We start from the raw sequence: 12,769 nt of genomic DNA, 5'->3' as shown, positions 1-12,769 counted from the left end.
TTTTTTTCGACTAGTCATAGCAATTGCATTGAACATATACAAATATTATTCATCGCGTTGCCTGTGCTCATATTAAAACATTTACAAATGTGCATAAAAATTTTTAGTTTTTTGCCAAAAACTGAAATCCGGGTAAAATTTGGAATTTATAATTCTGATATGTGACATTTTGGCGCCATTTCCTATGCATGATTCAAGTAAGGGGGTTGTCTCAAAATAACTTCGCAGGGTAATGACAGATTACCAGCCACTTCATTTTTCTTAATTTTCTTGGGCCAAATTTATATACAAAGTATATTTTGTTCTTTGAGCAGATGATAAAAATCAGGTTTCCTTTTTTTTTGTAGGTTTTTTGTGAATTTCGACCCTAGGGCAGGGGTGCCCCTAAAAATATCCTATTTTAAATTATTTCTTACATTCTAACCTATCAAAATGTCAGAATTTTATTTAGGGGCAGGCCTGCCCTGAAGGACTTCTAGGCCAAAATTCATGCCAAAATCAATGCTTTAACGTACGAAATGGTGTTTCGATCAACTTTGGAGGTTTATTGTAAAGTTCTGAACAATAAATTTTAGGTATAAAATACAAATTTGAAAAATTTAGACATATATACGGTAGAAAACAACAAATAAAGATTTATATTTAAATGTCACTTTTTCCGGAAAATTTTTCTCTCCGTTAGGTCAATTCTTTTCTCTTAGTGAATACATCCTTTCTGTGAAATACTTTCAAAATGCTACTCCTTCTACAGTTTTGGTCAGATTTCAATTTAACTTTGCACAAAAGTAGATTATACTAAGATACATAATTCTATATACTGGTTTTTGATTTTGATGAACAATGTTGCCGTGGTTACTAAAAATAGAAATTTTTGTGAAATACTTTCAAAATGCTACTCCTCCTACAGTTTTTGTCTGATTTCAATATAACTTAGCACACAAGGAGACTACACTAAGATACATAATTCCTTGTATTGGTTTTTGATTTTGATGAACAGTGTTGCCATGGTTACTAAAAATAGAAATTTCTGTGAAATACTTCCAAAATGCTACTCCTAGCTCCTACAGTTTTGGTCTGATTTAAATATAACTTGGCACACAAGTAGAGTACACTAAGATACATAATTCTGTTTATCAGTTTTTGATTTCGATACACAATGTTGCCTTGGTAACTAAAAATAAAAATTTCTGTGAAATACTTTAAAATTGCTTCTCCAAATACATTTTTAGTCAGATTATAGTATAATTTGGCATGCAAGTAGACTACACTGAAATACATAATTATCAGTTTTGTGTTTCTGATTTTGATGATTGATGTTGCCATAGTAACTAAAATTCAATATTCTGTAAAGTTTTATTAAACGCTACTCCTACAACTCTAGTCTTATTGCAGTCTTGCCACAAAAAGAGACTTATTCAAGGATCATTATTCTTTTTATTGCTTTTGTAAAGTTTAAAGTCCCAACTGCTAATTTTCTCTTCCTTTTCTAGTATTAGAGCGTTCGCTTCATGATCCGGAGGCCCGCGTTCGATTCTCGTTCGCGGCGCCTCGTCATACCTAGGATGTAAACAAAGGTAGTGACTGTTCCTTCGCCAAGCGCTTGGTACTAGAAGTGAAAGTCACGGGTCTTTCGGATATGACCTTAAAAATGTAGGTCCCGTGTCACGGTAGGCGCTGGCATGATAAAGAACCCTCACTGCTCAATGGCCCTGAGTGCCGAGTATAGGTCTAAATTTGAAGCCCTTCACCGGCATATGGTGACGTCTCCATATGAGTGAAAAATTCTCGAGAGGGACATTAAACAATATACAATCAATCAATCAATCTAGTATTAGAAGTACAAACCAGTAGAGCTACAGTCTCAACAGAGACTTCTGGTTTCAAAATGAGTTTTGGTCCATTGATAAAATTGTTCAAATTAAAAAATTATAATGATACTTCTTGAAAAGTTATTGTTTTTTATTCATTTAATCACTTCAATGAAAATTCAGCATTATAAAGATAATTTATTTAGCAGGAAAAACATTCTGAAAAATTATGCAAGAATGGTAATGAATCAAATGGCAATAATTCAAGATTCATCTGTGAATTAAGTTGCACCTTATCTGACAAGACAATAGAAGTAAAAAATAATCTTTTGAAATCTTGCTTGCTCCGAGCCCTTTCCATATGCTAAACTCTCAGTTGCAAAATTTTTAACTGTAAATAGTTGTAAAAGAAGTGACTTCAGTGAACCTTGCTCTTAGAATTTTATTTTTCTGACTATCGTGAAATTAGGATAAGTGAATCAGAAATCCAAGAAATTTTTTAAAAAATGATGCTAAAACAGATAAAATCATATGAATTATTATTATTATACTTTTCAATCCATTTTTAGGTGGTTAGCAGTTCGTTTGGAGTTTGTTGGCAACTGTGTTGTCTTTTTCGCTTGCTTGTTTGCAGTTTTAGAAAGGGACACACTAAGTGCTGGAATAGTTGGACTGTCAGTGACCTATGCTTTAAATGTGAGTACATAAAACAGAGGTGATACTGTAAATGTATCACATTTGGCTGTGTATTCTTTTTAGCTCACCTGAGCCGAAGGCTCAAGTGAGCTTTTCTGATCACATTTTGTCCGGCGTCCGTCTGTCTGTGTGTAAACTTTTCACATTTTCGACTTCTTCTCAAGAACCACTGGGCCAATTTCAACCAAACTTGCCACAAAGTATCCTTGGGTGAAGGGGATTCAAGTTTGTTCAAATGAAGGGCCACGCCCTCATTCAAGGGGAGATAATTGGGAATTAATGAAAATTTGGTGGCATATTTTAAAAATCTTCTTCTCAAGAACCACTGTGCCAGAAAAGATGAAACTTATGGGGAAACATCCTCAGGTAGTGTAGATTCAATTTTGTTCAAATCATGACCCCCGGGGGTAGGGCGGGGCCAAAATGGCCAACCAAAGTTTTACATAGAAATATATAGGAAAATTCTTTAAAAATCTTCTTCTCAAGAATGACAAAGCCATAATTCATCATATTTTTATGGGAGCATGCTCAGGTAGTGTAGATTCAAGTTTGTTCAAATCATGACCCCCGGGGGTAGGACGGGGCCAAAATGGCCGACCACACTTTTACATAGAAATATATAGGAAAATTCTTTAAAAATCTTCTTCCCAAGAATAACAAAGCCATAATTCATCATATTTAAATGGAAGCATGTTCAGGTAGTGTAGATTCAAGTTTGTTCAAATCATGACCCCCCGGGGTAGGGCGGGGCCAAAATGGCCGACCAAAGTTTTACATAGAAATATATAGGAAAATTCTTTAAAAATCTTCTTCTCAAGAATGACAAAGCCATAATTCATCATATTTATATGGAAGCATGTTCAGGTAGTGTAGATTCAAGTTTGTTCAAATCATGACCCCCGGGGTAGGGCGAGGCCAAAATAGCCGACCAAAGTTTTACATAGAAATATATAGGAAAATTCTTTAAACATCTTCTTCTCAAGAATGACAAAGCCATAATTCATCATATTTATATGGAAGCATGCTCAAGTAGTGTAGATTCAAATTTGTTCAAATCATGACCCCCAGGGGTAGGGCGGGGCCAAAATGGCCGATCGAAGTTTTTAAAGATATATATAGAAAATTCTTTAAAAATCATTTTCTAAAAAATAGCAAAACCATGATTTATTTAAACTTTACAATAAAAAACCATTTTCTACTTTTTCCTACCCTTAGTGCTCAGGTGAGCGATGTGGCCCACGGGCCTCTTGTTAGCGATTTTGGCAGAGAAGAGCTTTCGCTAATTTAAGTACAAAGCTAAAATGAGTTGCACATTTATACATTAATAAGAACATTAAGAAATGCACTAATTCATTTCTAGGCTAACTTGTTCGAAAATTCAATTTCTGCCAAATATTGTTCACGCTAAGTTCATTTACAGTATCTTTGAGAACTTCATTCCTAATTCTCCAAAAAGTTCTATAAAGAAACTATAGCAATTAAACTAAAGTAAAAGGTATGAATACAATTTTTAGCTCACCTGAGCTGAGGGCTAAAGTAAGCTTTTCTGATCATATTTTGTCCATCCTGTGTCCATCCGTCCATCTATAAATTTTTAACATTTTCGACTTCTCCTCAAGAACTACTGGTCCAGTTGTAACCAACTTTTGTACAAAGCATCTTTGGCTGAAGTGGAAGTTTAAATTGTTTAAATGAATTGCCAAGTCCTCTCACAAGGGGAGAAAATCAAGGAGAGACAAAGAAGGGTGGGGTCATTTAAATATCGATCTTTTTCTCAAGGACCACTGGGCCAGAAAATCTTAAACTTTTGTGGAAGCAGCCTGGGGTAGTGTATACATAGATTCTAAATTGTTCAAATCATGACCCCTGGGTGTTTAGCAGGGCCACAATGGGGGATCAAAGTTTTACATAGAAATGTATAGGAAAAATCTTTTAAAATCTTTTTCTCAAGAACCACTGGGCCAAAAAAGCTGAAACTTATGTGGAAGCATTCTGGGGGAAGGATAGATTTTACATGGTTCAAATCTTGACCCCTGGGTGTAGGCGGGGCCACAATAGGAAACCCAAGTTCCCTATTTAAAATATGTAGGAAAAATCTTTTAAAGTCTTCTTTTCAAGAACCATTGGGCCAGAAAAGCTGAAACTTATGTAAAAACATCATGTGGTAGTGAAGATTCTAAATTGTTCAAATTATGACCACAGGGGGTAGGGCTGGGCCACAATAAGGAAACCAAAGTTTTAAATCGAACTGTATAGGGAAATTTTGGAGCAGTGTAGATTCTGATTTGTTCAAATCATGACCCCCCATGGGTAGGATAGGAAAAATCATTAAAAATTTTCTCGGGAATAACTGGGCCAAAAAAGCTGAAACTTGTGCAAAAGCATCGTGGGGTAGTTGTAGATTTTAATTGTTCAAATTATGACCCGTGGGGTAGGATTGGGTCACAAAAGGTTTTACAAGGGTGAGATCTGGTAAAGAACAGCATGGTCAAAGCTATACAGGTGAGCAATGTGGCCCATGGGTATCTGTTGATGTTGTGCGAAGTAAATCCAAACTAATTTCTACGGGCGCAAAAATGACATAAATTTTAGTCACCTGAGTAAACTCAGGTGACCTATTGCTATCCATTTTTGTCCGTCGTCATTTGTCGAGCGATGTGGCCCATGGACCTTTTGTTATATATTTGCAACAAACTGCAGAGTGACAGTTGTTTCATTTAGAATTTTTATAGTCTAAAGAATAATTTATACTGTAGCATATTCAATCAATCATAATATATGCAATGAACAAAGCTGCAGATGGATATCTGTTAATTAAGCTCTGACATAGCCAGTTTAGAATTATACATGTATGATGTATTATAGGGCTGAAACGATACGCCCCCTCCACGATATGATACGTATTGCAATACTTGTGTCATAATTCAGTTTTTTTCAATACGATACAATTTAAGAAAGAAACTGTTCATCAGGTTTCAAAAAATGTATTCAGATTTCAAAAAAAGTAAAAGGTGGTGATACAATAGAGAAATACTACCAGGGGTGTGCAATTTAAATATTCAAGTACTAGCCCAAAGGCTAATGGCAGCATTAAAGTTACTGGTACTAGCCCCAAGTAAGAAGTTGCATGCCCAAATATAGGGACAAAAATTAAAATAAAACTGATGTTGTAAAAAAATTAATCATTGAAAAAGTCCGGGTACTGAGGCCATTCTTTTTAAAATTAAAGTTTAATTCTCACTATTAAAATTAAATCATATAAAATAAAATCAATGATTATGAAAGAAAATAAAAATGAATTTTAAAAAAATTATCTGATGATCTTTCCTTTTCTGATCATTTTGCACTAGCTCATTTAGAATAAAATTAAATTCATTTTGTTTTCATATTAAATCATTAAATATACTAAAAATGAGCCTCATCGGATAGAAATCGACCTTATCATATGCAACGTCATAATGAGAAATTAGCGAATGAACTTGAGAAAGATTTCCCGGTAATTTTTCTACACATGGCTTTCACGTTGAGAAATGTTTTAGACATCGTCAACTGCAGTTCAAAGACTTTTTCTTCAAAAAATCGAATCATTTTAAATATGTACTTATAAAATAAACACATTTTAATTGTATTCCCCTTCATGGAGCCTTAACTTTTTTATATGTTACCATGGATCAATGTAAACACAAGCAAGAGGAATGCAGAGTCCGATCTACATTTATTTTTTCAAACAGCAGAAGATGTAAGGTTATATCTAACACCAGATAAAAATTAAGTTGGTATACATATAGCAAAGCAAATTTGACATGGTGCATTACTGAGGAAGTACAGAATATATCTTTGACTTTTATTGTAGTTTAGAGTATAAATTTTAGTCAAAGGAGGCGTATCTGCCTAATCTGGCACAGAGAATCGCACATGTACTGAGTTGTGAACTTCATTTAATACCCGCACCTCAGATCTCCATACATTTTCCATATTCAAAATAAGGAGAAAATGCGGACGGGAGTCTTTGGACTAATTTTCCGTGTTCATTCCAGATTTCCGTAGTAGATTCAAATTTCCAGATTTTCTCCGTATTCAAATTAGCACCATGTGTATTCAGTCATTCAAGATTAAATTCACAATATTATATTAGATATGCTTAACTATAATGTTTCATGTCTTCGAATTTTACGTGTTATGATGTCAAATTTATATCGGTATATGGAATTAACCAACCAAAACAAAAACAACATAACCCTTACAGAAATTTCTGATAAGTGACTTATAAGTGATTTATTCTTTTACTTATAAGTTGTTTATTCTGGACTTACACTTCACTGATACATTTAACTTATAAGTGACTAATATGTTACTCATTAGGATTTTATACGCAAATGAGCTGTTTGACCTATAAGTGACTTATAAGCCAGTATTAGCCACTTATGCTTTATGCAAGTATATAGTCACTTATAAGTGACTATAAGTGACTTATAAGTCAAGCATTAACCCTTCATACTTTATCAAGTATTAGTCACTTATAAGTGACTATAAGTGACTTATAAGTGAAGTACAACACTACCTGTAAGATCTTAATTTAGAACAGAACTTCCAACCATGCAGAGGTTGCATGATATGTTCAAAGCTATTTTTTTTTACATATACACATGTATCTGCACTTTAGATGAAATAATCAAGAAAAAATTTTATGGAAAAAATCCCTTTCATATGACAGTTCTTTGATGATGCAAACTTAACATATTAATTCAGTTTACAAACAAAAATGTTGAACAAAAAGGCAACAAGATTTAATGACCTTGAGGCTTCTTCAAATTTATGAAATCTGAAAGCAACTGAGTCAATTGATTCAAAATTTCAGGCAAAGGAAGTTAAAATAGAGAGATGATGTAAATAGAACCTACTTGTTGTACCTGATGTGAAGGCATACTCAAAATAAATCTAAAATCTCCAACATCCTTTCACAGACACAAACTTGGTTTCAAATTCTTGTTGCTGATCTCTGCAGAGACAAACTTTCTGATTGGCTACCTTGAATACCCATAATGCTCCTTGAGAGAAGTCTAGTATAGGGTAAAAATTCTAAGTCCACACTTATACTTCGCTTATACCATACTGATCTTCACTTATAAGTGAGGTATAAGTGAAATATTCACTGATATGTAGCTCATCTTTACTTATAAGTGAAGTATTAATGAAATCCATTCCTCACTTATACTTACTTTGACTTATAGTACACTTATAAGTAAATTTCAAAATTTATAAGTGACTTATAAGTTGCTAATAAGTGGATTATAAAACACTTATAAGTTTCTATTAGTTTTTTTCAGTAAGGGATCAACAAAATATCTAATAATGTACTATTTTACCTTAAAAATCAATTTGATATGTAAATAATATAAAATCCTCTTAAATCTAATATTGTAAAATAAAATAAAATAATCATGCATCGTTCGTACATTATTTACTTCGTATATGAGAAAACCCAGCTAATTTCAAAAGAATAAGATTTATAGTTAGCGGAAAGTCACAGGAAACATGTATACACGTTGGCTGAAATTCTCGATTCAATAAATATGCATGCATTATTTTTGGACGATTTGTGTGTATTCTTTAAATAATTACTTCATTCTGACGTTTTAGGCAAAAGTCCGATGATTTTTTTTATTTTTGTTTTTTATATCATTATTTATCATCATCGAATACTCAAGGATGATTTCATATTTACTCATCACCGGGTGATAAGTAAAGACGAGATCACATGTAGATTTCTGACGATAGTTTATTTGTAATGCAGCATTCCAATTCATTTGAAAAAGAGAATTCACATAAAGTTTACAAAATGTTTTAGATCAACAGAAAAAAAATGAAAGGATTAATATGAATTTCAGAAATTCAAAGAATATATTAAATTTCTTGGTTAACTGGAGTATTAGAAATGTTTTGAGGGAAAGAAAAAGAAAAACACGGGCGATGTTGAATTACGATATAAAACCATGTGGCATGTACATTTTATTTCTTTTACAATTCAATTACTGCAAACAAACTGAATGTTATAAAAAGAATTGATTACGTATAGACTGTATTGAGAATGTCTTAATACTGTACACGTACTTTTTTCAACGGGGTCATAATTCTGCGGAATCTCAATTTCCGTTTAATCCGCAGGTAGAATATTACGCGGAGTTTCTTGACTGCCCTTATATGCCTTACATTTATATAAAGTACGCTTGGACAAATTTCCGCGGAGAAGTTGTGACCGCGTACATAGTGTAAATTAATACCACGCGGATAAAAGTACATCTACAGTAATTATTATAATAGGAAATACAGTTAAACCAATTAAAAGGATAATTAATGCTATGAATTAGATACTAAGTAGTCGGATTCAGGTGGGGTGCGTATGATTCTAAAATGAATTATATCATATTTAGCCAGCGAGGTAGCCTTATATATATGCTGACTTCAGAAGTGCCCCCCCCCCAAAAAAAAGCATTAATTCGCCTGTAGAGAAAATTAATACTTATGAAGGCACGCGTCATATGCATAGACAACATTCTGCTATCCCGTTCCTAACCTAGTCCAACACAACATATGTAAAATAGATATATCATAATTGTTGCTATTCTGATTTTTTAAATAAAAGATTTTTAAGATTTAGAAGTTATGTGTTGTGGGTATCCCCCAACTCTTTTATAAAAATAAGTGAATTGTATAAGAATTTTATGATGTGGAGAACTTTTTGATGTTATAATTGAAAGTCCTTGTACAAAGCGAAATTATGATATTCCTGAATATTCACGAACACATGAAATCCCGCTCAAGATGATTTTTGCAGAAAAGTTTGGTATTAACGGGGCTTAAAATACTTAACATTACAGTGAATATTTAAGAACACCTTACACAAAACTATTTTTTTTAGCTCTACTGGTCAGAGACCAGAAGAGCTTATGCAATAGTAATGCGTCCGTCGTCCGTCCGTCTGTCTGTCCGTCTGTCTGTCTGTCCGTCTGTCTGTCTGTCTGTAAACAATCTTTCAAAATGCTACTTTTCCTACAGTTTTGGTCTGATTTCAATATAACTTGGCACACAAGTAGACTACACTAAGATACATAATTCTGTGTATCAGTTTTTGATTTCGATGAACGGTGTTGCCGTTGTTACTAAAAATAGAAATTTCTGTGAAATTCTTTCAAAATGCTACTCCTCCTACAGTTTTGGTCTGATTTCAATATAACTTGGCACGCAAGTAGACTACACTAAGATACATAATTCTGTTTATCAGTTTTTGATTTCGATGAACGGTGTTGCCGTTGTTACTAAAAATAGAAATTTCTGTGAAATTCTTTCAAATGCTACTCCTCCTACAGTTTTGGTCTGATTTCAATATAACTTAGCACACAAGTAGACTACACTAAGATACATAATTCTGTGTATCGGTTTTTGATTTCGATGAACAGTGTTGCTGTGGTTACTAAAAATAGAAATTTCTATGAAATTCTTTCAAAATGCTACTCCTCCTACAGTTTTGGTCTGATTTCAATATAACTTGGCATACAAGTAGACTACACTAAGATACATGATTCTGTTTATCAGTTTTTGATTTTGATGAACGGTGTTGCCGTTGTTACTAAAAATAGAAATTTCTGTGAAATTCTTTCAAAATGCTATTCCTCCTACAGTTTTGGTCTGATTTCAATATAACTTGGCACACAAGTAGACTTCACTAAGATACATAATTCTGTATATTGGTTCTTGATTTCGATGAACGGTGTTGCCATGGTAACTAAAAATAGAAATTTCTGTTAAAGACTCTCAAAATGCTACTCCTCCTGCAGATTAAGTCTGATTATAATATAATGTGGCATGCAAATAGACTATACTAAGAACATAAAGAGACTTAATCAAGGATCATTATTCTTTTTATTGCTGTGGTAAAGTTTCAATTCCCAACTGCTTAAGAACTTTTCTCTTCCTTGCTGTAAGTGCAAACCAGTAGAGCTTCAGTCTCGACAGAGACTTCTGGTTTACATACGACTTTAAAGTATTTTTTTTTCGGTTTACAATTTTTTAAAATGATGTCAATGACGTAGAAAACTGGGCCCATCTCTGTACATGTTCGCCAGCCAAGTTAAAGAAATTTAAAATCATAGATAATCCATCGCCGGTATATTTATAAACTTGCAAAATAAGGAGTGAAATATCTAAGAATATAAACTGAAAAACTATTAGTAATGGAAGAGAGACAAAAGATAGAGAGAAACATGTTTTTTGAGGAAATGATTCCCCTGTGTTGAGCCTCTTTTTATGTCAAAGGGAGGCAATTTGCGCAATTTACACCGCACACTTCTGAGATAAGTCTACGTGTTTCCATTTGAGAATTACTGATATATGAAGAAATTGTCTTACACTGTACCAGTATTACTTGTTTCCTGATATCTTTGAATATTGTAGTTAAAAAAGCGTTTTGAAAGTTGATAAATCGTGGCCTTTGACTACTTCTTGTACTGATAGGCCTTAAAAATGAACACAGATAAAAAATCGTTTTGACGGTTTACATATTTTTGAAATTACAGTCCGTCAGATGGAACGTTATAAATAGTTCCCTCTGTTAAGGTTTACAACTACATGTATTTTGCATGCAACATACATGTATATAAATTTACCACCGATAATGGCTGAAATCTTGCCAACTCGGCATTAAGCAATAATCAATCAATCAATCAATGGTCTGTATACTGTTCAACATGATATTCTATTTACCGGTACTTATTTATTTTTGTACATTATGGATAATAGACATTTGTTGAAAAGACGATTGGGTTTTTATTACAGGAGGGGGGGGGGGAGGGGGGTTAATGTAAGGCACAGAGTGGTTAATTTTTTTGTCGAGCTATCCGTCCAATCACAGCCAAGCGAGAATGATGTGGAGGAGGAGAGGGTATATATGAACTAGCTATTTGAAAGTGAATGTGGTTGCAGTAGAAACGGCTTTAGGAAAAATTCCTAATAAAATGAGCTAGGTAACTTTGAGACACAAGGCTAGTATCATGTTTGATTTCACGTGGTCATCATGCATGTACAAATTGATGTTATTTTTTTTTATTATTTAACTTAAGAATAATTATTTTAGTATGATTTTAGTTGTGATTTTATTGGCTGCATGGTTCATGTATTTTCTTTTTAAAAAAAGGGGTATTTCTGAGACCGATCCCCTGTAAATTTGGACTCACATTGGTTCCCTTTTACTTTAAATGGTGATTACGCAAAATCAAAATAGTGTGTTAACTAACTTGCATGCTTTGAGGAAAGAGGCTTTATCAAACGTAATCAAAGTACTCAGAAGTACAGAGAGCCGGGCTCATTTACCGAGTAGAATGAATTTCTTACATGAATCACGTTTATATTCTGATAAAAAAATTATTTTAAAACTATCAATATAGATGATAAGACACTGACAGTGAGCTTTTCAATCCCAATACCACGGTCCGATTTTGTCAGAATCAGAATTAATCTGGTACCGCAGCTGAATGTAAACAAACAGGCCAGCTTGGTTCCCTCTCCTGCTTTACCTCGTATGTGTAGAGAACTACGGTAACACTGATTATCAAAAATCCTTACGCTAATGAACTATGTTCTTTGACTTATAAAGTTTTCAAAGTCATTACTACTAATGTTTATTTTATATAGATAAAACTGTTTTATTTTTGTTGCTTTATTTAGCGTTTGTATTATCTCAAAAGTGGTTGAGAGTAAGAACTATATTTTTGCACATAACTTTAAAATGGCGACTATGGGGTCAACATCCTGCCTTGAACAGGATCACATAAGCCGGCAATTGCTCTTTGAGCAATAAGCCCGGCTAAAAAGCTGCGTAAAGTCAGGCGCACTCGAATTAGACCCGGCCTCATTAAATCATAGTTTATCATCGGCGCTAAATCAATGTCAAGAAAACAAGAAGTAAATCTCATATATATTATTGATAAAAGTCTGTATTCAGTAATGACCAATATTTGGCCCCAAAATCAAACTTTGAAGGAGAAATATATAATTATGTTCTAAAACAGGGGGATGTCTGCAGACTTCAAAGCACTGAATATTTTCATAAGCAATGACGTCATATGTTTGAAATGACATCATGAATTAGCGTAAATTTAAAATGTCTATGATTTCTACAGAGAAGGGTATATATTACTCAATATTTTTCGTAAAGTTCACCGAATGCAGTCTACTCCAGCTCAATATTTGACATAAAGTGTAGAATGATA

At 33.4% G+C, this 12,769-nt stretch overlaps 1 protein-coding gene across 2 annotated transcripts in view; it reads left to right on the top strand.

The window, feature by feature from the left end:
- The first annotated feature begins 2,339 nt into the window (after positions 1–2,339).
- Positions 2,340–12,769, top strand: part of LOC134232133 (multidrug resistance-associated protein 1-like) — a 100,191-nt gene continuing 89,761 nt past the window's right edge. For both annotated transcript variants that reach the window (XM_062714087.1, XM_062714086.1), the window contains exon 1: positions 2,340–2,504. In XM_062714087.1, the coding sequence (XP_062570071.1) occupies positions 2,340–2,504 (165 nt within the window). The remainder of the gene's footprint in view (positions 2,505–12,769) is intronic.

This window comes from Saccostrea cucullata, unplaced genomic scaffold (genome assembly GCF_032062105.1).
Source record: "Saccostrea cucullata isolate Sc308-1 unplaced genomic scaffold, CSIRO_AGI_Scuc_v1 ctg492, whole genome shotgun sequence".
In the NCBI taxonomy this organism is placed as follows: domain Eukaryota; kingdom Metazoa; phylum Mollusca; class Bivalvia; order Ostreida; family Ostreidae; genus Saccostrea; species Saccostrea cuccullata.
The sequence above is the reverse complement of the archived record's forward strand: the minus strand, read 5'-3'. Positions and strand labels throughout refer to the sequence as shown.